Below are 24815 nucleotides of genomic sequence, written 5' to 3'. Positions count from 1 at the left end.
TAAACCTGATTTAAAAAAAAAAAAAAAAAATGGAATCTCTGGTCAGAAATGCCTGTTCTTACTTATTATACCAGTTTTGTGGGGAAAATGTATACTTGGCAAGATTTTTAGAAATATCAAAATCTGAGACAGTGTGGCTGCATACATATCTTATCTGTCATCTGATAACTTATTCTGTCCTGACTCCTATTTCTGATCGTGTTGCTTTTATCCTTGAGGTGGTACCTAGCTATAAAAACCTGTAAAAAGATATAATAGCATATTGCAAAAATTCAGAAAATTCATGTTAAGAGTTGCTGCATTTTGATATCTGTATTCTATTTTAGTTTAACAAATAGATTTTAGTATTGTAGCTAAAGAGCATGGTTTTTTTGTTTGTTTGTTTGTTTTAAAGTAAGCTCTACATCCAACGTGGAGCTTGAACTCATGACCCTGAGATGAAGAGTCACATGATTTTACCGTCTGAGCCAGCCTGGTGCTCCCTCCTATTTGGCTTTGATTCCTGGGAAATGAAGTTAGATTTAGTTTTTAAACTCATAGGCCCTTATGACCTACATTTTTTTGTGTTTTATGTAGTCTTGAATTTTTATATCTACCCTTCTCTTGTCCTTTATCTTTCTTGTTACCTTTATTATTTTCGTGGAATAAGAAGAGGGTAAATTAAGATGTTTTTCAGATCTTAGGATTTAAAAAAAAAAATTTATAGGCTTTGATTGCAAAAGCTTTTAGTACTGGTGGTACATTCAACATTTAACTCATTTTTAATAAATATTTATTGTGTGATAACTGCCAGGCACAGTACCAAGGATTAGGAATATATATAGTGGTCTCTGTTGTAGTGGAACTTATTTTCTGGCAAGTAAACATGGAAACAAAGATCTAGATAATTTCAGTTGTGATAAAGGCTATAAAAAAAATAATATGGTAGCTAGTGTCCGGTATGTGGCTTTATGACTACCACTGTAGATATGGAAGTGAAGAGGCCTTTTTGAGGTGATATTTAAGCTAAGATCAAAATCAAAAGGAACTGGCTATCGGTGAGGATCTGAATTAAGAGCATCCCTCCAAGCAGGAACACCTTGGCACATTGAAGGGGCAAAATAAGGCCCCCATTTCTAGGATATAGTGAGAAACATGGTATGGATAGTCTTAGGATAGGGCCAGATCAAGTGCTGAAATTGGTAATTATGGAAGTCAAATTCTTTATCGGAACTAAAAAAGAAAAAAAAACGACGTGGAACAGAAATTCTTTTTGTTGCAGCAGATGTTTTTCATTTCTGCATACAATACTGAATAGTTTTACAAGTGATGAAAGGCTTTAGAGGCCAGAACATAAAAAGGGACCCAAATGCATTGACTCCAGTATACGGAGTGTTCACACATGAAAATTTAATCAGTTACACTATTTTTATACCTGAATAGTATATTTTTATAGAAAGAATAATTTACCTTAGAGTGGGAGTTAAAATATTTTATACAACTCATAACTTCATATTAGCACTAACTTACTTAACTCAGGACATTTGCAGAAAATGTTTTAAAATTGGATCATATGTAAAATGTTCAGAGGCAGTTTAACAACATCTGTTGAACTTATTACATGTGAGGTACTGTGCTTGGTGCTAGGGGTAAGAAGAGTAATTCATTTATCTTTGCCTAAAGATCAAATCAAGTGAATAGCTTTGCTATTCATTAGTTGAATGACCGTGAGCAAGTTACTTAACCTCTTCATTTGTCTTCTCATTTGTGAATTGGGAATGACATTAATACTCTAAATAAGTTGTCATGAAGATTAAATTAATACAAATGAAGGTACTTAGAACAGTGTATAATTCATAATTACTTATTAAGTGTTCACTGTTCGTTGTTATTATTTACTTAGGTTGGGACCTACTAATAGTAAATTAATGCTGTTTAGTGTGTTGTTTTGAAAAAGGTAAAATGAAAAGTGCAAGATCAAGGTTTAAAGGGGGAAGTGCCAGTTCTTAATCTGAAAAGGATAGTTAAAGCTTAGAAAGTGGTGTCTTGAGTTAGGTCTTGAAAGATAGGTGTGGGGGATGCCTGGGTGGCTCAGTTGGTTGGACGACTGCCTTCGGCTCAGGTCATGATCCCGGAGTTCCGGGATCGAGTCCCGCATTGGGCTCCCAGCTACATGGGGAGTCTGCTTCTCTCTCTGACCTTCTCCTCGCTCATGCTCTCTCTCACTGTCTCTCTCTCAAATAAATAAATAAAATCTTTAAAAAAAAATTAAAAAAAAAAGATAGGTGTGGGAAGATACTAAAGGAGGATTTGCTCTTCAGGTAACAACAGCTTGTGCACAGATATGGAAGCATGAAAAATCATGAATAGTATTTATTTAGTGAAAAACCTAAAGTTGAGATATATAAGGTGAGAAAGAAGTAGGGAGGAGCCATTTCAGGGTAAGGATAGGGAAGGGAGTCTTAAAAACATTAGGACTTTATCCTGTAGATTTTTGGGAAACAGTTGAAGGATTGGTATAATCATTTTAGAAATTTTTCTGTTGTGTGGATGGGATGAATTCTAAGGTCAGAAGGAAATACCAGAAGCTAGGAAGTCTGTAAGAAGAAAAATGAAGTAGTCTAGATAAAATATGAAGAGAACTTTAATGAGGGGAATTTAAGAGCTGGGTATAGGGAGTGAGGTATTTATGATTCCCAAATAGATACCAGTGATAATGGTTAACATTTTAACTAAGATAGAAAGCATCTTTTAAAAAAAATAATAATGTTTTTAGAGTAAGGGAGGTAGAGAGTGAGAGAGAGAATCTCAAGCAGGCTCAGAGCCCAGCTCAGAGCCCTGCAGGGCTCTATCTCACTACCCTGAGATCATGACATCAGCCAAAATCAAGAGTTAGCTGTTCAACCAACTGAGCCACTCATGCACCCCAAGAACTACTTTAATAGTAGAGGGCAGGGTAAATGATGAGTTCAGTTTAGGTATGTTGAATATCCTATCTGTGGAGACGTCTACATAGTTGTTACTCAAGTAGGCTATTCAATATACAGATTTAGAATTTAGAAAAAGGAATTGTGTACTTAGCATATGTTGTAGTCAAAGTTCAGGAAATGGACAAAGGAAAGAGGAGAGGTGATAGTGGAAAGAGAGCAGTGAAGACCAAGCTTTGACTTTGAGCATTTGGACAGTTTGGAGCATCATGACTAAGAAAATCTGTCTCTGGCACTCAGTTTTTTTCATCCAAAAGATTGAAGGGCATGTGCCACTTGTAAGAGAATGAATTTTCAGACTCTTAGCTCTTTATGTACTTAATACTGAAGTTTAGGCATCATGCTGATTTTTCCCCCATATCTTATTGTAGTCATCCATCACCCATTTATAAGAGGAAAGCCTATCACTCACCTGTCCTATATGTTGTTGCCCTGGTATGTGAAAATCCAGGGTTCCAAATGAAGGCACAATTCACAGTGTTAGTGTAGAAATACTGTGTTTTCTCTAAAAAGAACAAGTGAAATATATGTTACTGAGGAAACTCCATGATTCTTTCTGACAATTTCAGAAGTTCGTTTACTGGATCATAATCTATAAAGATCAAACATAGCAAATTTATCTTTGGTACTGACTAATATATATCTTAAGATATTTATGAGGGCAATAAAAAAATTATTCTAAAGCATGAGATAGAGTAGAAAAGTAAGTATTAAACGAGAAGAGAAAAACGAGCAGAGGTCAGCTTCAGGGGTGGAAATTACAATATACATCTTGCAGTGCTTTGGTGAATTGTGTTTCATTTGAAATTTTGGTATTCAGATGGTCTTCCTTAGGACAGAGCCAACCTTTTCTATAGTAGCACAGATTTTCTCATTTTTTTTTTTTTAAGATTTTATTTATTTATTTGACAGAGAGAAATCACAAGTAGATGGAGAGGCAGGCAGAGAGAGAGAGAGGGAAGCAGGCTCTCTGCTCAGCAGAGAGCCCGATGCGGGACTCGATCCCAGGACTCCGAGATCATGACCTGAGCTGAAGGCAGCAGCTTAACCCACTGAGCCACCCAGGCGCCCTCATTTTAATAAAGCTGATCGTGGTTAAATAATGTTCTTTAGGAAACAATGTAGAATTCTAAAGTTAGTAAAATAGGCCTTTTCTGTAAAAACAGTACTTTCTTTAAAAGACAGTGCTGGTGGGGCACCTGGGTGGCTCAGTGGGTTACAGCCTCTGCCTTCGGCTCAGGTCAGGATCCCGGGGTCCTGGGATTGAGCCCCACATCAGGCTTTCTGCTCAGCAGGGAGCCTGCTTCCTACTTTCTCTGCCTGCCTCACTGACTACTTGTGATCTCTGTCTGTCAAATAAATAAATAAAATCTTTAGAAAACAGCAACAACAACAACAATGTTGGGGCGCCTTTGTGGCTCAGTGGGTTAAAGCCTCTGCCTTTGGCTGAGGTCATGATCCCAGGGTTCTGGGATGGAGCCCTGCATCGCCTGCTCTGCTCAGCAGGGAGCCTGCTCCCCCTTCTCTCTCTGCCTGCCTCTCTGTCTACTTGTGATCTGTCAGATAAATAACATCCTTAAAAATAAAATAAATAAATAAAATAAAAGTGCTTTTTCTTTTTGTGTTTTTGTACTGCGGTTTTTGCTGCAATAGCTGAAGAAATAGGAAAAGTATTTTTCTCTTAGGGAAGACCTAGACTGATGCTAGGAAGGAAAGAGCCAAATTGAAATAGCTAATTATTGGACATATGTAATGGAGCAGGTGAATTTCTATTGCTTCACTTAGGGTGGAGATTGTGTTTTTAGATAGATTATTAAAGTAATATATTACAGTAAGAGTGAAAGCCAAAGGGAGCTTCAAATTAGCCACCTATACAAAATTTTGGTGTTCTTTTTCCTTTGGAAGGAGGGAGAATGACTTATCATAGACAAGCTGTTTTATAGACTTTATTTCTGAGTGGGCATATGAATAATTTTCTGACTTGTTAGTAACAAGATTGTTTAAAGATTTAATGAAAAATGGTGTAAAGAGTAAAGTGAGATTTTTAAATTCAATAAAGAATGAGAAACAACCATAGTTGAAATTCCTATGGAATTAGAAAATACTTGATAACGGGAAAGAGGAAGAAATTCAAAACAAATTCTTAAACTTTAAATCTCATAAGTAGTCTGTTCAGTTCAAAATATTGATGGATGGTGATAATAATGGAAGCTGTCTACCTCTTGGGAGATGTTGCAGTAATGGGCAATAGAAACAATAGAACTAACTTATCCTGTGTCTGTCTTGCATTCTTTCTTCTCATGAGAACTGAGACTTCGCTTTCGACCCAATAACTTTTTGATCCATGTGTATATAAAAGTGAAACAGCCTGTTTAGGTCAAATAGGAATTCTTAGTTCTCTGTTTTATATCTTGTAAACAGTTTTAAAACCACGAAGGAGAAAACGGTGAGAAAAAATATTTTCCTGTCCTTTCTCATTTGTTTTTGATACACATTGCATATGCAGACATTATTTTCATGTTATCAGTAGACATTGTCCCAGAGTAGTTGTTTAACGTTTATGTGGCAAGCTTGCCTATAAGGGAGGAGGAATTGGAAAAAATGAGCCTGTGTTGATAGTGGAAGAGGAAGAAGGGATTGCAAGTCTTTTAGAAAATTATGTGTGCCCGTGCTTACATTTAACTTTTTAAGATGAGAAATAGACTTTGGAGGAAGTAAAGATTAGAAAATATTGCATACTAGGGCTCATAGGTGGTTCAGTCCATTAAGCATCTGACCCTTGGTTTCGGCTCAGGCCATGTTTTAGGGTCCTGGGATCAAGCCTTAAGTTGGGATCAAGCCCTGGACTTGCTTGAGATTCTTTACCCTTTCCTCTCCCTCTACCTCTGCTCTTCCCCCTGCTTGTTTGCATAAAACAATTTGTTTGCTCTCAAATAAATAATAAAATCTTTTTTTAAAAAAAATTATAGCATTCTGAGAAGAGTATGGTTATCTGGAGACACATAGTGGTTAAATCAAGTCAACCATGCATATGAAGCATAAGAAAGGTGCCAAGAAGGGAAATTTGAGGCAGAGATAGGGACCACTTGCTTTGTATCTCCTTTGTGAGAGTCAAATTTGTTGAAGGGTTTGGTAAAAGCATTTTATAGATTGTGTGTGATGGTGATAAGATGATGATGATGGTTATTATCAGCCAAGCAGTACTTAATAACGTTTTCTGGCAATGATTTTCTTTTCTTTATCTAGACTTTGTGCGTGTGTGTGGGTGTGTTTCTTTTTAATTTTTCCCCTTTTGAAATGGCCAGTTATTCCCATCCTTAACAGTCTCACAAATACTATATGACTCTACTTATCCCTTGCTTTAAAAAGTCTCCACTCCTTCCTTCCTCTTTCTCTTCTTCCTGTTTTACTCTTCTATTTCATCCCTTTAGTTTCTTCCAAAGCTCTTGTTTCAGTCTATAATTACCTGGTTTGTGTTTGTTGCACTTAAATTCCAGGACAGCTGTGACTTTGCCTGTCTTTTTTAGTGCTCTGTTCCTAGTGCCTAGCAGAAACCTGGTGTATATTGTTGCTCAAGAATTTAAAAAAAAAAAGGAAAGGAAGGAAGAAAAAGAAAAATTCATCTTTCAAAAATGAAAACCATACTAATGCCCAGTATAGAGTAGCCACCTTTCCAGGCACATGCTGTTCTAGGTAGGAGTTTGGGGGAGGTTTTGAAACACATGGCATCAAATTGAGATGTGTTATCTATCCATAGAGGACAGCCCTGAGCCCTCACTTGGAGTCCATGTATCCTTATTTTTGATAGAAACTTAAGTTTAGTTAATCTGGTTTCTTATCTCCAAGCAAATTAAAAAAAAAAAAAAAAATCACCGCTAGGGTGATTCAAGGCTTCTGTCTTCAGGGGACTGCGTTGACATGTGATAATACTTGGTATAGTACTCCACCACATCACTCTCCTTTTGCCCTGTCTTTCCTCCTTTCCCTCCCTCATTTGCTACTTGGATTTGTTGTTCTTTAGCACTGTCACTGATCAAAGCTGCTTTCCTCTCCTTTCTTTCCTCCTTTCTGTTTCTAATTGGTTCTTCTGTTTCTTAGATTTTATTTGTAAAGGCTGAGCTAAACTAGACTTGTGTTGTCTTAAGAAAATTAGATTTGTGGACTGAACACTTTTGGGAGGTGGAACATCTTTGTCTCTCATCGCCTCTGTATTTAGACTGGTAACTTGTACTTTGAATCTATTTTATAATCCTGATTTCTAGATTTCTGACAGTTTCACTATGTTTTCTAAAACAGTATCAGTCTTGTATTTGTAGGAAAAAGGTAGGAATTATTATAGCAGGCACTTATTGGAGACCACCATCATTTTAATGCAAGTGTTATGAAAGAGCAACATCGCCTGCCCTCACCCCCTTTCCCCAGAAATGTCAAATAGCAAACTTTAGTTAAAGATTTAATTATTTGTATGCATTTATTTGGTAGATAGTTTTAGAAAAGGAACATGGTTTAGGGAAAAGAATGGCCGAACTGGCCCTTGGAAAACTTGTGTTTTACTTTCAGTGCTGCGTTTTACTTTCAGTGCTACCTTTAGTGCCTGTCTTTGGGCTAGAACTTTGTCTTTTACTTCCTTCTTAAGAGGAGCTTTTATTTTTCTTAGCTTTTCCAGTTCAAATTCTACACATATGTTTCAAAAGCTAGTCACAGGGAGTAAGTATTAGGTGCCTTGGGTTTGGCCATAACATTAAGGATAACAATATACTGTTCTTAATTTATTCTTAGGCATTTTCCAGTTATGTTAGTGTTTTTTTGTGATACACTGCCATATTTTTGTAGATAAGTGGAAATGCTAATTAAACATACAAAACCCTTGCCCACCTCAGAGATTTCTGTTATTTCTTCTTCTTCTTCTTCTTCTTCCCCTCCTCCCCCACTCCCCCTCAGAGGTTTCTTCTCAAAGGTAGAAAAGCTATAGGTTAATTTTAGGACTGAGGCATAATTTTTTTTTAACCTTTAATATTAAGAGTATAGGAGAGCCCCATGCAGGGCTCCTGGCTCAATCCCAGGATTATGACCTGAGTGGAAGGCAGAGGCTTAACCCACTGGGCCACCCAGGCTCCCCTTTTCCTACATCTTTAAACCATCAGTTTGCTTATTACTGGGAACTAGTAGAATTATCAATATGCTCCTTTCAGAAAGTAAAAATATCCATATGAAAATTATTTTGTCTGTCTTTATAAAGTCATGTTTCCATACATTATTGGAATTGAAAATTGGTTCTAGAGATTGGGTTGAGAAAATTTGGGAGAGGCATTTTTTATTTTTGCAAGAACTCATGAAAATGTTGCATAAACCTAAAAGTAGAACCATAGTGAATCTCATGTAGCTACCATCTGTACTTAATAGTTACCATTTTTGTCATACTTGTTTCAAAACGAATTATTTTATTGAAGTTAAAATACTGAAAGTTACTTGACAGTATAAATAAAGGAAGAGATACATGTAAAATACGATAGTTTTCTGAGACTATTTTAAGATAGATGTTATTTTAGCACTTGTGTTTCTTTTATTTCCATTTTATTTTGGTGATTTCTAACCTTTAATACATCATTTTTCTGTCTGTTTACCTAGTTTTACTTGGGGAGAACTAGAATTTGGATATATGAGATTGTGTGTGTGATACTTTCCATGACAAAGTTTACATATATATATGTATTGTGTATATTATGTATTCAGAGACTGTATTTTATTATTGCCTTTCCCTATATCCATAGGAAACAATGAAAAGTAAGAAAATAGGGATAAAGAACTTGCTTCTGGAAGCCACATACCTGTGTTTTTTTAAATACATATATATGTATTGTATTCCTTGTGTGTATAATTATGTAAATAATGTGTCTGTTTGTATGTAATTTTATTACAATTAAATATATATGTGTATATGTAAACTATATGTATATACATACAATACCATGGACAATTTCAAACAACACAGAAGTTTGAAGTGCAGTAGCTTATTCCATTTTGGAATTTCATACTGTATGTCTTAACTATTTCTAATTACTTTGTTTACTTTGAATGAAAGTAAAATTCTATTTTTCTGCTAACTGAGAAGATTGTTAGTTGTAAGGGCTGATAAATTGGGTAGAACAAAATGGAACAAACTATTACTTCTTAGAACAGGGCTTTCAAAACCTGAAGTTTGCCAAGTAGTCTTTGACACATCTTTTTAACAGTCACAGGGAAGTTTATTGATTTTCAAATTTAGAGTCTGAAGGAATCGAGTGATAAATTATTAGAATTAATAAGCATTTCCAAGGTTTCTGGTTATAAAATCAATGTAAAAATATCAAGAGATTTCCTGTCAATGTCAAACAGAATTTTTAAAAATTAAGTGAAGATACCATTAAAGATAGGAATAAATCTAAGCAAAGATGTACAAGACATCTAAGGTTAGGTTGTACATTTTCTGGAGAGACATTAAAGAAGATTTAAATGAAGGAGATAAACTATAGGTTTGAAGAGTGAGTATTGTAAAGATGTTAATTCTCCCCAACCTGCTGTGTGGAGTTAATGGACTTTCAGCCCAAACCTCACTTTTTTTTTTTTTTTTTTTTTTTTTGGTCGAATTGACAGGCTTATTTTAAAATTCATATAGAAAGGCAAAAGGTCAAAATAAAACCACAGTTAAGAAATGTTCTACCAGGTATCAAGAAAACAATTTAAAGCTTCAGTAATGAAGGTTACGTATATTGATGCAAGGATAGACATAAAGACCACTTTAACAAAATAGAGTCTAGAAACAGATCTGCACAATATGAACCTTTAATATACTATGGGGGTGGGATTGTAGAGCAATGGAGAAAAGATAGTTTTTGTTTTTTAAAGATTTTATTCGTTTATTTGACAGACAGAGACCACAAGTAGGCAGAGAGGCAGGCAGAGAGAGGAAGGGAAGCAGGCTTCCTGCCAAGCAGAGAGCCCGATGCGGGGCCTCCATCCCAGGATACTGGGATCATGATCTGAGCCAAAGCTGAAGGCAGAGGCTTTAACCCACTAGGCTACCCAGGCGCCCCAAGGTAGTTGTTTTAATAAATGATGGTGGAATGATTTTTTATAAGGAGAAAATAAAAATAAAATTGAATTCCTATATCACACCATGTAAAATAACCCGTTCCAGGTCAAGTAAGTTGAAACTGTAAGTTGACATAAAGAAAATAAAACAGTATCCTTATGACTTTGGGGTAGGAAAAGACTTTATTTTTAACCAGGAGGAAATCACTAACCCTATAGCAGAAAGTTGGTAAATTAGGTTTATGTCAGGAATTTCTGTTCTTTTAAATACCATTGCAAGTGAAAAGAGAAACCACAGAATGAAAGATTACAGCTTATGAAAAATTTATCCAAATCACCTAGGAAAAAAATGTGCAAAGCATTTCAACATACACTTTACCCAAGAGGAATTTTAATGGCCAGTAAATATATGAAAAAGTATTGAACCTCAGGAGTTATCATGGAAATGTCAAACATTGTTACCATTGTTGGCAATAATTAAGTTTGGTAATCCTGTGTTGGTAATATTACTCAGCAGCAAGAACTCTCGGATAGAGTGCCCCCTTTTTATTTATTTATTCCTATAGTCATAGTTAATTTAGCTGTCACACAGGGCTTAGATTAGTTGAGTGGTGTGTTGTGTAGGGGGAAGGATGAAAATGGGGTACAATATTATGGATCTAAAAAGAATAGTGACTAACACTGAACGTGCCCTGTGAAATGAGTGTACTGCCTGTTATAGTCCTGTTGTTTCACTTCCAGGAGGTAAGAGATGAAAGCTACAAGGGCATGCAGAAGAACTTTCGTAGTGATGGGTTGGAAATTGAGTCAGAAAATGGATAGAAAAACAAATGACAATTCAGGCAGGAGAAAGTTAACTGAAAATCAAAGAGAATGTGTATGTAAGAATCCATAAGGGAGTTCTGGGAATCTTACATACCAGGAGTAACTTGATCCTGGGGATAAAACGGGACTAAACACATTCTACTTATGTTTATGTTTATTTTTAAGTATCTTGACTAGGTTTTCAATAGAATCTTAATGAGCATTCTTATTTGTTCTAACTTTTTAATTATGCCTTCAGGCTTGGGTCTCAGCAAGTATAGAGTTAAATCTGTCTTTGTCTTTAATTTGGGGATACCATTTAAAATTGGCTTTAGGTACCTATCAAGATAGCTTGATTGTATCTCACCCCCACTGAAAAACATTTATGAAATCAGTTATTCTTTTAACATTTTTGAGGCTACTGTGTGTTACATGCTGTACCAGATGTTGGAGACGTAGTGGTATCCTAATGGGAGTATTTATCTAGTAAGGTAAATATTAAGTGAACTAATGTGAAAATAGATCTGTGGCAAGTGCTAGGAAGTACACTGAACCATTTCAGAACAGCATCCCTAGAAATGTGCTGAAGTTTGAAGGACGAGTTATTTAAGCTAAGAAGAGGGAGATACTAGTGATCCAGGGAGAGGGAATTAATAGTTTGAAGATCCTAGGAAGGAACAAAGTGAGTATGGAGAACTGATGGGTACAGCAGTCCCCCACTTTATCTGTGATTTCACTTTCTGTGTTTTCAGTTAACTGTGGTCAACTATAGATGATCCTCCTGTCAGAAAGTTAACAGTAGCCTAATGCTATTCACTTCACTTTATCTCCTCACATCAGTTTATCATCTCACATCATTTTAAGAAGGATGAGTTCCATACAATAAGATATTTTGACAGACCACATTCATTTTACTTTTATTAGAGTATATTGTTATAATTCTATTTTATTATTGTTAATCTCTAACTGTGCCTAATTTATAAGTTAAACTTTATCATCATAGGTATGTATATGAGAAAATATAGTATATATAGGGATTTGTACTCTCTGCAGTTTCAGACATTCACTGGGGGTCTTGGAGTATACCCCTCACAGATAAGGGAGGAGCTACTGTATATGAGAAGTAGGGAGATAGCAAGGTATGAAATTAGACTGGAGTGTTGTATAAAAGCTAGAGTGTGTGTGGCTTTATGTTAAGAAATAGAGATTCCTTCCCTTAAAAAAAATTTTTTTTAACTTATGAGGGGAAGCCTTTGAATAGTTTAGCAGAAGGTTGCAGTATGATCACGTTTGTATTTTGAAAAGATGTTCTTTGTTGAGCTGTTATACAGATTGGAAATTTAGGAGATAGGCAAAATGGATCTAGGGAGATGAGTTGGAGGCTACCACTATAGTCTATTTAAGATGATAACTTGAATTAGAGTTAGAGTGCTAGTGTCAGAATAGAAAGAGTGGACAGGGGCCGCCTGGGTGGCTCAGTGGGTTAAGCCGCTGCCTTCGGCTTCGGGTCATGATCTCAGGGTCCTGGGATCGAGTCCCACATTGGGCTCTCTACTCAGCAGGGAGCCTGCTTCCTCCTCTCTCTCTCCTGCCTCTCTGCCTACTTGTGATCTCTCTCTGTCAAATAAATAAAATCTTAAAAAAAAAAAAAAAAGAATGGACAGATTGTCCAGTTTGTTGGTATATAATTGTTCATAGTAGTCTCTTAGGATCTTTGTATTTTTGTGTTATCAGTTATAGTGGATAAATTTCAGAGATATTTCAGAAGTAAAATGACAACTTGATTATGATTTGTCTGTAGGATGTGAGAGGGAAGGAACTATCAAGGATGACATCTAGATTTTGGTCTTCAACTTAGATGATAGAACACCCTGAAAGCAGAGTGTGTATATATATATGTATGTGTGTATATATACATATATACACACATATATATATTATGTATGTTTGGAGGGGTCTGATCATGAATGTAGTTGGATATTAAGTTTGAGATGCCTTGGTGACATTGAAAGACAAAACCAAACCAAATCAAAAAAACTGATGTAGACAGGGAGAAAGATTGGTAAATTGTTGGGCATGCTGGTAATAATTACTGAAGAGACCCAGATATAACTGACATCGAGGGAGAGTTAGAGTTAATGAGAGAATCTTGGGTAAAGGAGGCTACCTGTACAGAAATCAGGAAGAGGACTGGAGATGTGGGTTAAAAATCCAGAGACTTCTAATTATCCTTAGCATTCTGAAATATATTGAGTTGTGTATGCGGTTTCTTTTTCCCAGTTAAGAGAAATGGAAAAACTTTCTGGATTAATTTTTTTCGTAGTACTTTTTCCAGCTTTATTGAAATTTAATCGACAAAGTTGTATAAAATGATTTGATAGACCTATATTGTGAAATAATTACTGAAATCAATTTAATAAACACATGCATTGCCTCACGTTACTTTTGTTCAGATGAGGTTCCTGAAGATCTACTCAACAAATTCCAAGTATATAATATAGTATTATTAACTATAGTCACCAAATTATACATTAAATCCTTAGAATTTGTTCATGTTATGACTGAAAGTTTGTACCTCTTGACCATCATCTCCCCAGTTGTCCCATTCCCACATCCCCTGGCAACCACCGTCTGCTGAGTTAAACATTTCTTTTTAGTAGTCCACTTATAATTGATACCATATAGTATTTCTCTTTCTCTGTCTGGCTTATTTTTTCATAACATAATACCCTCCAGTTTGATCGATGTTGTTACAAACCAAATGACAAGATTTCTTTCTGCTTTGTGGCAGATAAGAGTCCCTTATATATATTTACATTTTTTTCCATTCATCCATTGACAGACATTTAGGTTGTTGCCATATCTTTGCTATTATGAAGAACACTGCAGTAAACATGGGAGTGCAGATTTCTCTTCCAGATACTGATTTTTTTCTTCAGGATTTATACCCAGAAATGGGGTTGCTGGTAGTTCCATTTTAATTTTTTGAGGAGCTTCCATACTGTTTTCCATAATGGACATCTCAATTTATATTCCCACCATCCCTGTACAAGGTTTCCTTTTCTCAAACCCTTGACATTTGTTACCTCTTATCTTTTTGATGATAGCCATACTAAGAGGTGTGAGATGTATCTCATTGTGGCTTTGGTTTACATTTTCCAGGTAGATAGTGATGTCAAGCACCTTTTCATTATGTCTGTTGACCATATTTATATCTTTGGAGAAATGTCTCTTCAGCTCCATTATTAAATCAGATTTGTTTTTGATTTGAGGAAGTTTTTGTTGTTACTGAGTGGCTTGGGTTCCTTATATATTTTAGAAATTAACCTCTTATTAGACATATGGTTTGCACATAAGAGACTCTTAATCTCACAAAACAAACTGAGGGTTGCTCAAGGGAGTAGGGAGAGAGTGGGGGAGAGTAGGGAGAGAGTGGTGGGGTTATGGACATTGGGGAGGATATGTGCTATGGTTAGTGTTGTGAAGTGTGTAAACCTGGCAAATCACACACCTGTACCCCTGGGGCTAATGATACATTTTATGTTTATTTTAAAAATTATTTAAAAAAAGAGATAAGGTTTGCAAAAAAAAATTTTTTTTTATTCCATAGTTTGCCTTTTCATATTGTTTCTTTTTTTTTTTTTTTTTTTTTTTTTCACAAACTTTTTTGTTGGGTTTTGTTTTTTTTTTTTTTTTTTTTTTTTTTTTTTTTTTGGTCCCCCCCCCCCCCAACAAATCATTGCCAAAGGCAGTGTTCAGGAACTTTTTTTCTGTTTTTTTGGTTTGTTTGTTTTAGAGTTTTATGGTTTCAGGTGTTACCTGTAAGTCTGTAATGCATTTTGATTTAATTTTTGTATGTGATGTAAGGTAAGGGTCCACTTTTATTCTTTTACATATAATATCTAGGTTTTCCCAACACCGTTATTGAAGAGACTATTCTTTCCCCATTATTTGTTCTTGGTACCCTTGTCAAAGATTAGTTGACTCCATGTATGTGGGTTTATTTCTTGGTCCTGTTACTCTGGTTGGTTGTTTCTTTCTTTCTTTTTAATGCCAGTACCATACTGTCTTGATTACTATTGCTTTGTAATAGAGTTTGAAGTCAGGAAGAATGATTCCTCCACCTTTGTGATACCACCTTCTTCTTTATCAAGACTGCTTTGGATAGTTAAAGCCTTTTGTGGTTTCATAAACATTTTTGAATTTTTTTTCTGTGAAAAATGTTTTGATTTTTATAGGAATTGCATCAAATTTGTAGATTGCTTTGGATACTGTGAACATTTTAACGATAATACTGGTTCAATCCAAGAACATGGAGTATCTTTCCATTTACTTGTGTCTTTCATTTTATAGTTTTCAGTGAACAGATCTTCCACTTGGGTTAAATTTATTCCTAAGTAGTATATTGACTTTAATGCTATTGCAAATGGGGTTGTTTCCTTACTTTCTCGTTGAGATATTTCACAGTTAATGCGCAGAAATGCAACTGAGTTTTGAATGATGATTTTTTTAACCTGCATCTTTACTGATTCTTTTTATTAGTTCTGACAGTTATTTGGTAGAGTCTGGGTTTTTCTCTATATAAGATTGTGTCTTCTGCAAACTGTTTTGCTTCTTCTTTCCCAATTTGGATGCCTTTTATTTCTTTTTCTTGCCAGATTGCTTGGCTAGAACTTTAGCTTTGTGTTGAATAGTACTGTAAGAGTGCTTTCCTTTGTCTTGCTCCTGATCTTAGAGGAAAATCTTTTAAATTTTCAAGTAGGTTGTTTAGCTATGGACTTGTCAGATACGACCTTTATTTTGCTGAGGTACCTTCCTTCTGCACCCAATTTGTTGAGAGTTTTTGTTGTGAAAGGAGGTTGAATTTTGCCAAATGCCTTTTCTGCATTTATTGAAATGATCATGTGATTTTTTTTCCTTCATTTTTGTTAATATGGTCTATCACATTGATCACCATACATTGAACTGTTCTTGACTCCCAGGGATATATATACCTGTTGATGATGCTGTATGATCATGATGTATAGAAGAGTGTGCTATTGAATTTGGTTTGCTAGTATTTTCTTGATTTTTTTCATGTATGTTCATCAGGGACATTGGCCTGTAATCTTGTATCCTGTCGTGCCCTCATCTGGCTTTGATAGGACAGATCTGGTCTCAGGAAGTGAGTTTGGAAGTGTTGTCTCTTTGATTTTTTGGAAGAGTTTGAGAAGGATTAGCATTCTTTGAATGTTTGGTAGAATTTGCCATTAAAGCCATCTTGTTGGGATTTTCTTTGGGGGAGGCTTCTGATTACTGATTCAGTCTCCTTGTTATTGGTCTGTTCCGATTTTTTATTTCTTACTGGTTCAGTCTTGATGTAGGCTTTATGTTTTTAATTATTCATTTCTTCTAGGTTGTCCACTCTGTTGGTATATAATACCAATAATATATGAATACATAGTAGTCTCTAATGATCCTTTGTATTTCTGTGGTATCAGTTATAATATCTCACCTTTCATTTCTGATTGTATTTATCTGAGTCTTCTCTCTTTTAGTCTAGCCAAAGGTTTGTGAGTTTTGCCTATCTTCAAAAACACCAGTTCTTAGTTTGGCTGACCTTTCTTTTGTGTTTCTAGATTTTATTTCATTTATCGTTGCTCTGATCTTTTTATTTCCTTTCTTCTGCTAACTTTGGGCATAATTTATTCTTTTTCTAGTTCCTTGAGGTGTAAAATTAGGTTATTTGAGATTTTTTTTTTAATGTAGATGTTTATTACTCTAAACTTTCCTCTTAAATCTGCTTTTGATGCATTCTGTAAGTTTTGCTATGTTGCAATGTTACTCTGTTTCTCAAGACTTTTTTTATTGTCCCTTTTATTTCTCCTTTGACCTGTTGATTGTTCAGGACAATATTTTCAATTTCCACACATATGTGAATTTTCCACTTTTTTTTTAAAATTTCTAGAGTGTTACTATGGTGGCTGGAAAAAATAGTTGATATAATTTCAGTCATCTTATATTTGTTAAGATTTGTTTTGTGACCTAACATATTCTGGAGAAAATTCTGTGCATGCCTAAGAATAATATGTGTTCTGCCTCTGTCAGATGTAATGTTCTGTATTAATCTGTTAGATCCATTTGGTTTGAAGTGTGGTTCAAGTCCAGTATTGCCTTATCTCTCTTTGTATGTTCTATCCAGTATTGAAAGTAAGTATCGAAGTCCCCCAATATTTATTGCATGGCTGTCTGTTTCTGCTTTTGGATCTGCTACATTTGCTTAATATATTTAAGTGCTCTGATGTTGAGTGTGTATATATTTACAGTTACTACATCCTTTCAGTCAGCTGTGGCTTGTCTTAGTCTCTGCAGATAGTCCTGTTTCTGCTTCCTATGGTATTCTTCCATTTGTTTTGATGCATAGCTTTCATGTTGCTTACTTTTCTCCAGTGGGTGTGCTTATTTTTGTATTTGATGAAATTTATCTAAAAATGCTGTGTTTCTTCTCATTTGTATTTTGTCTTCCATTGACTAAATTTCTCATTCCTGAAGGTCATATTCTTGTTTTGCATTGCTCTTATAGTTCATTTATACTTCATTTTACACATCTTATGGTTCTAGTGCTATTATAATTTATTCTTTATTCCTATAATTTTTAGGGTTGTAGGATTGGAGGCAATCACGTCAAGTGTGCTCCTTTCATTTTGATAATGTCTTCTCTTAGTGGTTCTTAATCTTTTGAGAATCATTGACTTGGACTATGTGGTGAATTGTGTACCCTCACCTTTTTTTGTTCAAATGCATAACTGTTTACCACCACTTGTACTTTAAACAATGACCAAATGTTAATTCGAGCATTATTAATTTTGTTGGCATGGCTTTTTTGAGGGGGAGGTCTTTGTTTTTGGTTTTATATAAGTTGTATAAGCCTAATCCTTGGAGAATAATGTCAATTTCTATGAAAGAAATATGTATGTAGCCTTAGATTAAATATAAAGATATTTACGTTTATAATAGAAAGATAGGACTATTTCTTTCTAGTGTGCAAACTTTCATAACATTTCCTTTTTTCCTCTTTCCTCTAGGTTTAACTATAGATCAACACATCATCTTGCATCTCATGGGTTCTATGAATTTTTAAATTGGTTTGATGAAAGAGCATGGTATCCACTAGGAAGAATAGTAGGTGGTACTGTAAGTATATCTGCAGTTATTTATGTTACTCATCACAGTTATGTTAATCATAAGTTTTATAGTTATTTGAGTAAATTATAAGTTGCTAAGGTGATGGAGATTCTTGAAACCTTTGTAGAGTTAACTAATTCAATTTTCTGGGGCTGTTTAGTATTTAATATACTAAATCTCTTCTTGACACTCCCTTCTTCTCCCCCACCCCTTTCCCTGCACTTGTTTGGGTTATCTCACACTACCTATTATTTTTGGCAAGTGGAGTCTGGGAGGAGACATTTCTTATCACAGTACATCTCAGGGTTATTTGTGGTTTTGTTTTGTTCAGTAGCAACTTCATTGAAAACAATACTTTCTGGAAGAAAGTAGACATTTAGAAGATAATTTTATTTATTTATTTTGGAGGGAGTAGAGGGGATAGACAAAAAGGGGGAGAGAGAATTTTAAGCAGGCTCCATGCCCAGTGCAGAGTCCAAAGCCTGGCTCGGTGTCACAGCCCTGAGACCGTGACCTGAGAGGAAGTCAGGAGTCAGACATTTAATTGACTTAGCCACCTGGGCACCCCCAGATAATTTTTAAATTTTAGGTTCTAAAGCTGCCCTAAGTTACTTTAGGTAATTGAGTACTGATCATAACTCATGGGGAGCTATTATATTCACAATATGACATAAGGGAAATATTTTTATGATCTGGAATGTAAGGAGAATGTTGAAGAGAAAGTACAAGATATCTTTTTTCTTTTTTTAAAGATTTTATTTATTTATTTGACAGAGAGAGAGATCACAAGTAGGCGGAGAGGCAGGCAGAGAGAGAGGGAAGCAGGCTCCCTGCTGAGCAGAGAGCCCGATCCCAGGACCCTGAGATCATGACCTGAGCTGAAGGCAGAGGCTTAACCCACTGAGCCACCCAGAGCCCCAAGAAAGTACAAGATATCTTTGGGGAAATACGTGTTTAGTCTTATTTTTTTCTTGATACTTTGTCAAAGGTTTATCAATTTTATTAGATCTCTAAACCAAAGAAACTGACTTTATTGATTATCTTTATTATGTGTTTGTCTTTTACTATATTAATTTCAATTTATTTCCTTCCTTCCATTTTCTTGAGTTTATTTTGATGTTTTTCTGACTTCTTAATATAGTGTGCTCAATAACTGTTCTTTGTTATTAATCTATTTATTTTAAAGCTATAAATTTCCCACTAATCCCTATTTTAGCTACATTTATAATGCCTAAGTTTTGATATGTAATACTTTTTTTTTTAAAAGATTTTTATTTATTTATTTGACAGAGATCACAAGTAGGCAGAGAGGCAGGCAGAGAGAGGTGGAAGCAGGCTCCCCGTGGAGAGAGCCGGATGTGGTTTGAACCCAGGACCCTGAGATCATGACCTGAGCTGAAAGCAGAGAGGCTTTAACCCACTGAGCCACCCAAGCGCCTCCATATCCTAGTACTTTTATTTTCATTCAAATTGAAATTTATTTCAATTTCCATTATCATTCCTGCTGCTTCATGGATTATTTAGAATTGTGTTTAACTTTTAAACATAGGAGGACTTCCTAGTTCTCTTTTTTTGCTTTATACTTATGGTTAGAGAACAAATTCTGTAGTTTCAGTCCTTAGAAATTTATTGAGACTTGGCTTGAATTTGAAATTTATTGAGACTTGATTGGGGTGTAGCATATAGCCACATTTTATAAATGTTCCCCTCTGGAAAGAATATGTTCTCCATGATAGTAAAATGTTGTTTCTAATCTGGGGGCATTTTCTTATCCTTGATGTAAACAGAGATACAGAAACAAGGAGAGGAGTCATGGTCTCCAGGGCAAATTAGAAAGGTATTGAGTGATAAGAGACATTGTGGTAGATAGCTATTATCTGCACTTCATTGTGCTCACCTTGTTATGTACCTGATTGTAATATTTGATGACTATAATTTATTTCTGGTGTTTATAACTTTTTATTTTGAATTCTTCCTTACTGGGGGTTTGTTTTCTGAGACTCCTGGTGTCCTAGTATTTACGACCACTTCTATAAAAATCTTTCTCATTTGCTTTCACTAGAGCCCATAGGGGTTTTACTGGTTCTTGGACAGTTTTCAGAGGTTATTATTTCTTAACTTGAAGTTTCTCACACCTGAAGTTGTTATAAATGTGGAGCCCATGTTCACAAATGTATTGAATGAGTTTTTCTCATTTTGTTTCTATTCAAAGCTTTGGAAGTAAGGCATAAAGTTTCTTACTACTTTCCTTGTGGATGGTTATAGTCTGTCTAGTTTCATAAACAGGCCCTGGATTTGTGCTGGGAATTAGGCATTTTCTCTGATCCCTGTATTGAACAGTAACCCTACCAACCTCCAGTCCCTAAGGTGTGTATCCGGCCTGGAGTGGTTAAGTGACATAAAAAGTATGTGAAATAGTGTTAAGAATGAAGGAGAAAAAGCAAGGGAAAGGTCTAAAGACCATAGGGAGTTTGTAGTCTTAAATAGTATAGCTGGGAAAGGAAATTTATAACTTTTTTTGTAGTTCTGTGATGGAGAAAGGAAAGAATCTTTTAGGATTTAGATAAGGATGGAAATGTAATTACACATTTTAATCACCTGTGAATAGCTCAAAACTAATATCCTACTTGTTTTTCTCTGAATCCTCCTAATGTTTCTTCTTCCTCTTTTAGGATGAGGATAAGGAGTGTAACTGTTAACTGGCCTCTTCTATTTTATTATTATTCTCTTCCATCCTTAAGTACCTTCAGTGGTATAAAAATATTCAACCTTCCAAGAGGCCTAAAATATTTCTTTGAATTCATCAGCTGACTAGGTTTTTTCTTCCTAGCTAGAGTTGTTTACATCCCAAATCTTGGTTTTGAAAGGAAGGAAGATACATATGTAATATTGCACATACTTATCTTTTTTTTTTCTCATTCCCTTACATATATAAAAGTTTGGGCAAAAAAATGTTAAAACCCCAAACTTAAGAGCAAGTTAGACGAAGACCCTGTTCTATAGTGACAAAAGAGTTCGTAGAATTAACAAGAAACTTGCCTACAGTTTTCCATTTCTAAACATTTTCATTTTTAATGATGCATTCTGTCTGATCTTCTTTTATTTAAATATCTATTGCTTCATATATGAGCTTTTTCTTTGTATCCAATATAAAAGAAGGTTTAATTTTGTAGTTTAGGAGTGTGGTGAAGAAGGCAAACTGTTTTGAGACCTTATCCTCAAACTTTTTACTGTAAAAAAAAAAAAAAGTGAAAAAATAAAAGAACTCATGTTAGTGTTTTGAGCTACCTTATTTTATATGTAATTAAATTTTCCATTTTTATCTTCCTAGGTTTACCCAGGGTTGATGATAACAGCTGGCCTTATACATTGGATTTTAAATACATTGAACATAACTGTTCATATAAGAGATGTATGTGTGTTCCTTGCACCGACTTTTAGCGGCCTTACATCTATATCTACTTTCCTGCTTACCAGAGAACTTTGGAACCAAGGAGCAGGACTTTTAGCTGCTTGTTTTATTGCTATTGTACCAGGTTATATTTCTCGGTCAGTAGCTGGCTCCTTTGATAATGAAGGCATTGCTATTTTTGCACTTCAGTTCACATACTACTTGTGGGTAAGTTACAATGTTTTACTTCCATTTAATATTCATGAACTTTGTATGGAGATGCTGTAGGTTGTATATATTTTTCCTTTATCAATTATAGTTCCCATACAGGGATCTGTTACTGTTCATAGTAAACTTAATAATGAATAAAATTATAAAATATCATGTACTGCTCCTGTGCACACTCTCCCTCTCCCTGCTGCCCATGTGTATATGATCCATTTACAACAATTCTGTTATACCTGTTTCATAGATGATGATAATGTGTCCTGACTTTATATGCCATAACTCCAAAAATGAGGCTATCAAAAAGCCACCTAGCGATTTTGTTTGTTTCTTTTTGAGTGGGGAAAAGGGTCAAAAATACTTAGGAAAGTTGAAATGTGATTTAATGGCTTGGGATTTTGAGTTCTTTTTCAAAACTAGCATCATTTTCCTGTTGCCAAGTTATTTCTTCCCAATCTATATACCTTTTATTGTCTTTTTGTATTATTAGCTAGTGCTTCCAGCATGATGTTCAAAAGGAATGGTGAGAGGGGACGTCCTTGCTTTGTTCTTGATCTTAGTGAGAATGCTTTGAGGCTCTCAACATTCAGTATGATGTTAGCTGTAGATTTTTGGTAGATATTTATCAACTTGAGAAAGCTCCATTCTATTATTAGCTTGTTGATAGATTTTATCAGGAGTGGATGGATTGTGTCAAGTGTTTTTTCTGTATTTATTGGTAATCCCCCCCCTTTTTTAAATGTGATACATTAATTAATTTTCAGATGTTAAACTCGCTTTTCATACCAGAGATAAATCTCACTTGGTCATGACCTAATTTTTATAATACATTGCTGGATTTAATTTGCTTTTATTTTGTTGAGGATTTTTACATTTATGTTCATAATATATATTGGTCTGTAGTTCTTTTACAGTGCCTTTGCCTGGTTTTGATATTAGGGTAATACTGGTCTCATAGAATGAATTAGGAAAGTATTCACTTCTGTTTTCTGAAAGATTATAGAGAATTGGTATAATTTCTTCCTTAAATGTTTGGTAGAATTCACCAGTGAACCCATCTTGGCCTAGTGCTTTCTGTTTTGGAAGGTTATTATTAATTATGGGGTAAATTTATTTAATAGATATAGGTTTGTTTAGATTGTCTCGTCTGAGTTTTGGAAGATTTTGTCTTAAAAGGATTTGGTCCATTTCATTTAGGTTATCAGATTTGTGGACATAAGGTTCCTAGTGTTGCCTTATTATCCTTTTAATAAACTGTCCATGGGATCTGTAGTAATATTACTTCTTTCATTTCTAATAGTATGTCCTCTTTCTTTTCTTTGTCTAGAGTCTAATTAATTTTGTTGATCTTCCAAAGAACCAGTTTTTCTTTTCATCGATTTATCTCTATTATTTTCAGTTTTATTGATTTTCTTTGTAATAATTTTTTCTTCTACTTCTCTTAGATTTAAATTGTCCTCTTTTTTTTTTTTTTTTCTTCTAGTTTCCTAAGGTAGAAACTTAGGTTACTAATTTAGATCCTTCTTTTTTAATATATGCATTCAGTGCTATAAATTTCCCTATAAGCACTACTTTTTCTGTATGGCACAAATTTTAATAAATTGTGTTTTTATTTTTATTTAGGTAATGTTTTTAATCTTTTCTTGGGAATTAATCTTTGACCTGTGTGTTATTTAGAAGTATGTTGTTTGATCCCAGTTTTTGGTTATCTTTCTGTTACTAATATTTTGGTTTGATTCCTTTGTGGGCTAAGAATGCACATTATTTGACTTCAATTCTTTAAATTTGTTCAGATGTATTTTATGGCCGAGAATGTGGTATATTTTGATGAATAATCCATGTATGTGGCCTTGAGAAGAATGTATTATTTTCCTGGTTGTGGATGAAGTAGTTTGTAGATCCAGGATACCTAGTTTTTGGATGATTTTGAGTTCACCTACTCATTATCTAGCTGTTGCTTCTTTCTGTTTCTGAGAGAGAGGTTTTGAAGTCTCCAAAGATAGTGGATTCATCTATTTCTCCTTGCATTTCTATCAATTTTTTCCTTGCTTAATTTGATGCTCTGTTGTTAGGTGTATAGACTTTAAGGGTTGTTATTTCTTCTTGGAGAAATTAATCCCTTTGTCATTATGTATAATTATGTAATGCCTTTCTTATCCCTGATAACTTTACTTGCTTTGAAGTCTGATCTGAAATTAATATAGCTACTCCTGCTTTCTTTCAATTAGTGTTAGCATGGTATATATATATTTTTGCCATCTATTCATTTTTAATCTTTATGTATCTTTATGTTTAAACTAGGTTTCTTGCAGACAACAAAAATTTGGGTCTTGTTTTTTGATCCATCCTGTCAATTTGTTTTTTAATGGGTACATTTAGACTATTGGCATGCAAAGTGGTTATTGATATTGTTGGATTAATATTTATACTATATGTCTTCCTGTTTTCTTTTTGTTACCCTGCTCTTTGTTTCTTTTTTTGCCCTTCACTCTTTCTATGCCTCTTACAGTTTTAAGTGAACATTTTATAGGATTCTATTTTCTCTCCTTTCTTAGCTTGTCAGTTTTTGTTTTGTTTTTTACTGTTTTAGTGGTTGTCCAAGAGTTTGCAGCATACATTTACAACTATTCCAAGTCACCTTTCAAAGAACACTGTACCATTTCACAGGTAGTGTACTTTATAATAACAAAATAATCCTAATTCCTCCGTCTTATTCCCTGTATCATTGCTGTCATTCGTTTCATGCAGATGTAATCATATATATGTAAGGTTATACTCATTAGCATGCATAATAGAATACGTAGTGGGTATTGTTTTTAAAAAACTTATGTGTTAGATCAATTAGGAATAAATAGTTGTGTTTTTTCAAGATTTTATTAGAGAGAGAGAGAGATAGCATGAGCAGTGGGGAGAGGCAGAGGGAGAAGAAGAAGCAGACTCCCCACTGAGCAGGGAGGCGGATGAGGGGCTCCATCTCAGGGTCCTGGGATCAGGATGAACGCAGATGCATTAACCAGCTGAGCCAGCACCCGGACACCCTGAAGTAGTTTTTATTTTTTAACTTATTCCATCTTCAGTGCTCTTCCTTTCTTTATGCAGATCTCAGTTTTCTGATCTGTGTTATTTTCTTCTAAGAACTTTTAATGTTTATTGCAAGGCAGGCCTACAGTCAACAAATTCTCTCAATTTTTGTC

The 24815-nt window shown here is 34.8% G+C and overlaps 1 protein-coding gene across 1 annotated transcript in view; it reads left to right on the top strand.

The window, feature by feature from the left end:
* STT3B (STT3 oligosaccharyltransferase complex catalytic subunit B) overlaps positions 1-24815 on the top strand; it is a 96758-nt gene that overhangs the window by 24301 nt on the left and 47642 nt on the right. The window contains exons 2-3 of the mRNA XM_059390785.1: positions 17906-18014; positions 21337-21624. Of these exons, the coding sequence (XP_059246768.1) occupies positions 17906-18014; positions 21337-21624 (397 nt within the window). The remainder of the gene's footprint in view (positions 1-17905; positions 18015-21336; positions 21625-24815) is intronic.

This window comes from Mustela nigripes, chromosome 2 (genome assembly GCF_022355385.1).
Source record: "Mustela nigripes isolate SB6536 chromosome 2, MUSNIG.SB6536, whole genome shotgun sequence".
NCBI lineage: Eukaryota > Metazoa > Chordata > Mammalia > Carnivora > Mustelidae > Mustela > Mustela nigripes.
This window is presented reverse-complemented; position numbering and strand designations above follow the sequence as displayed.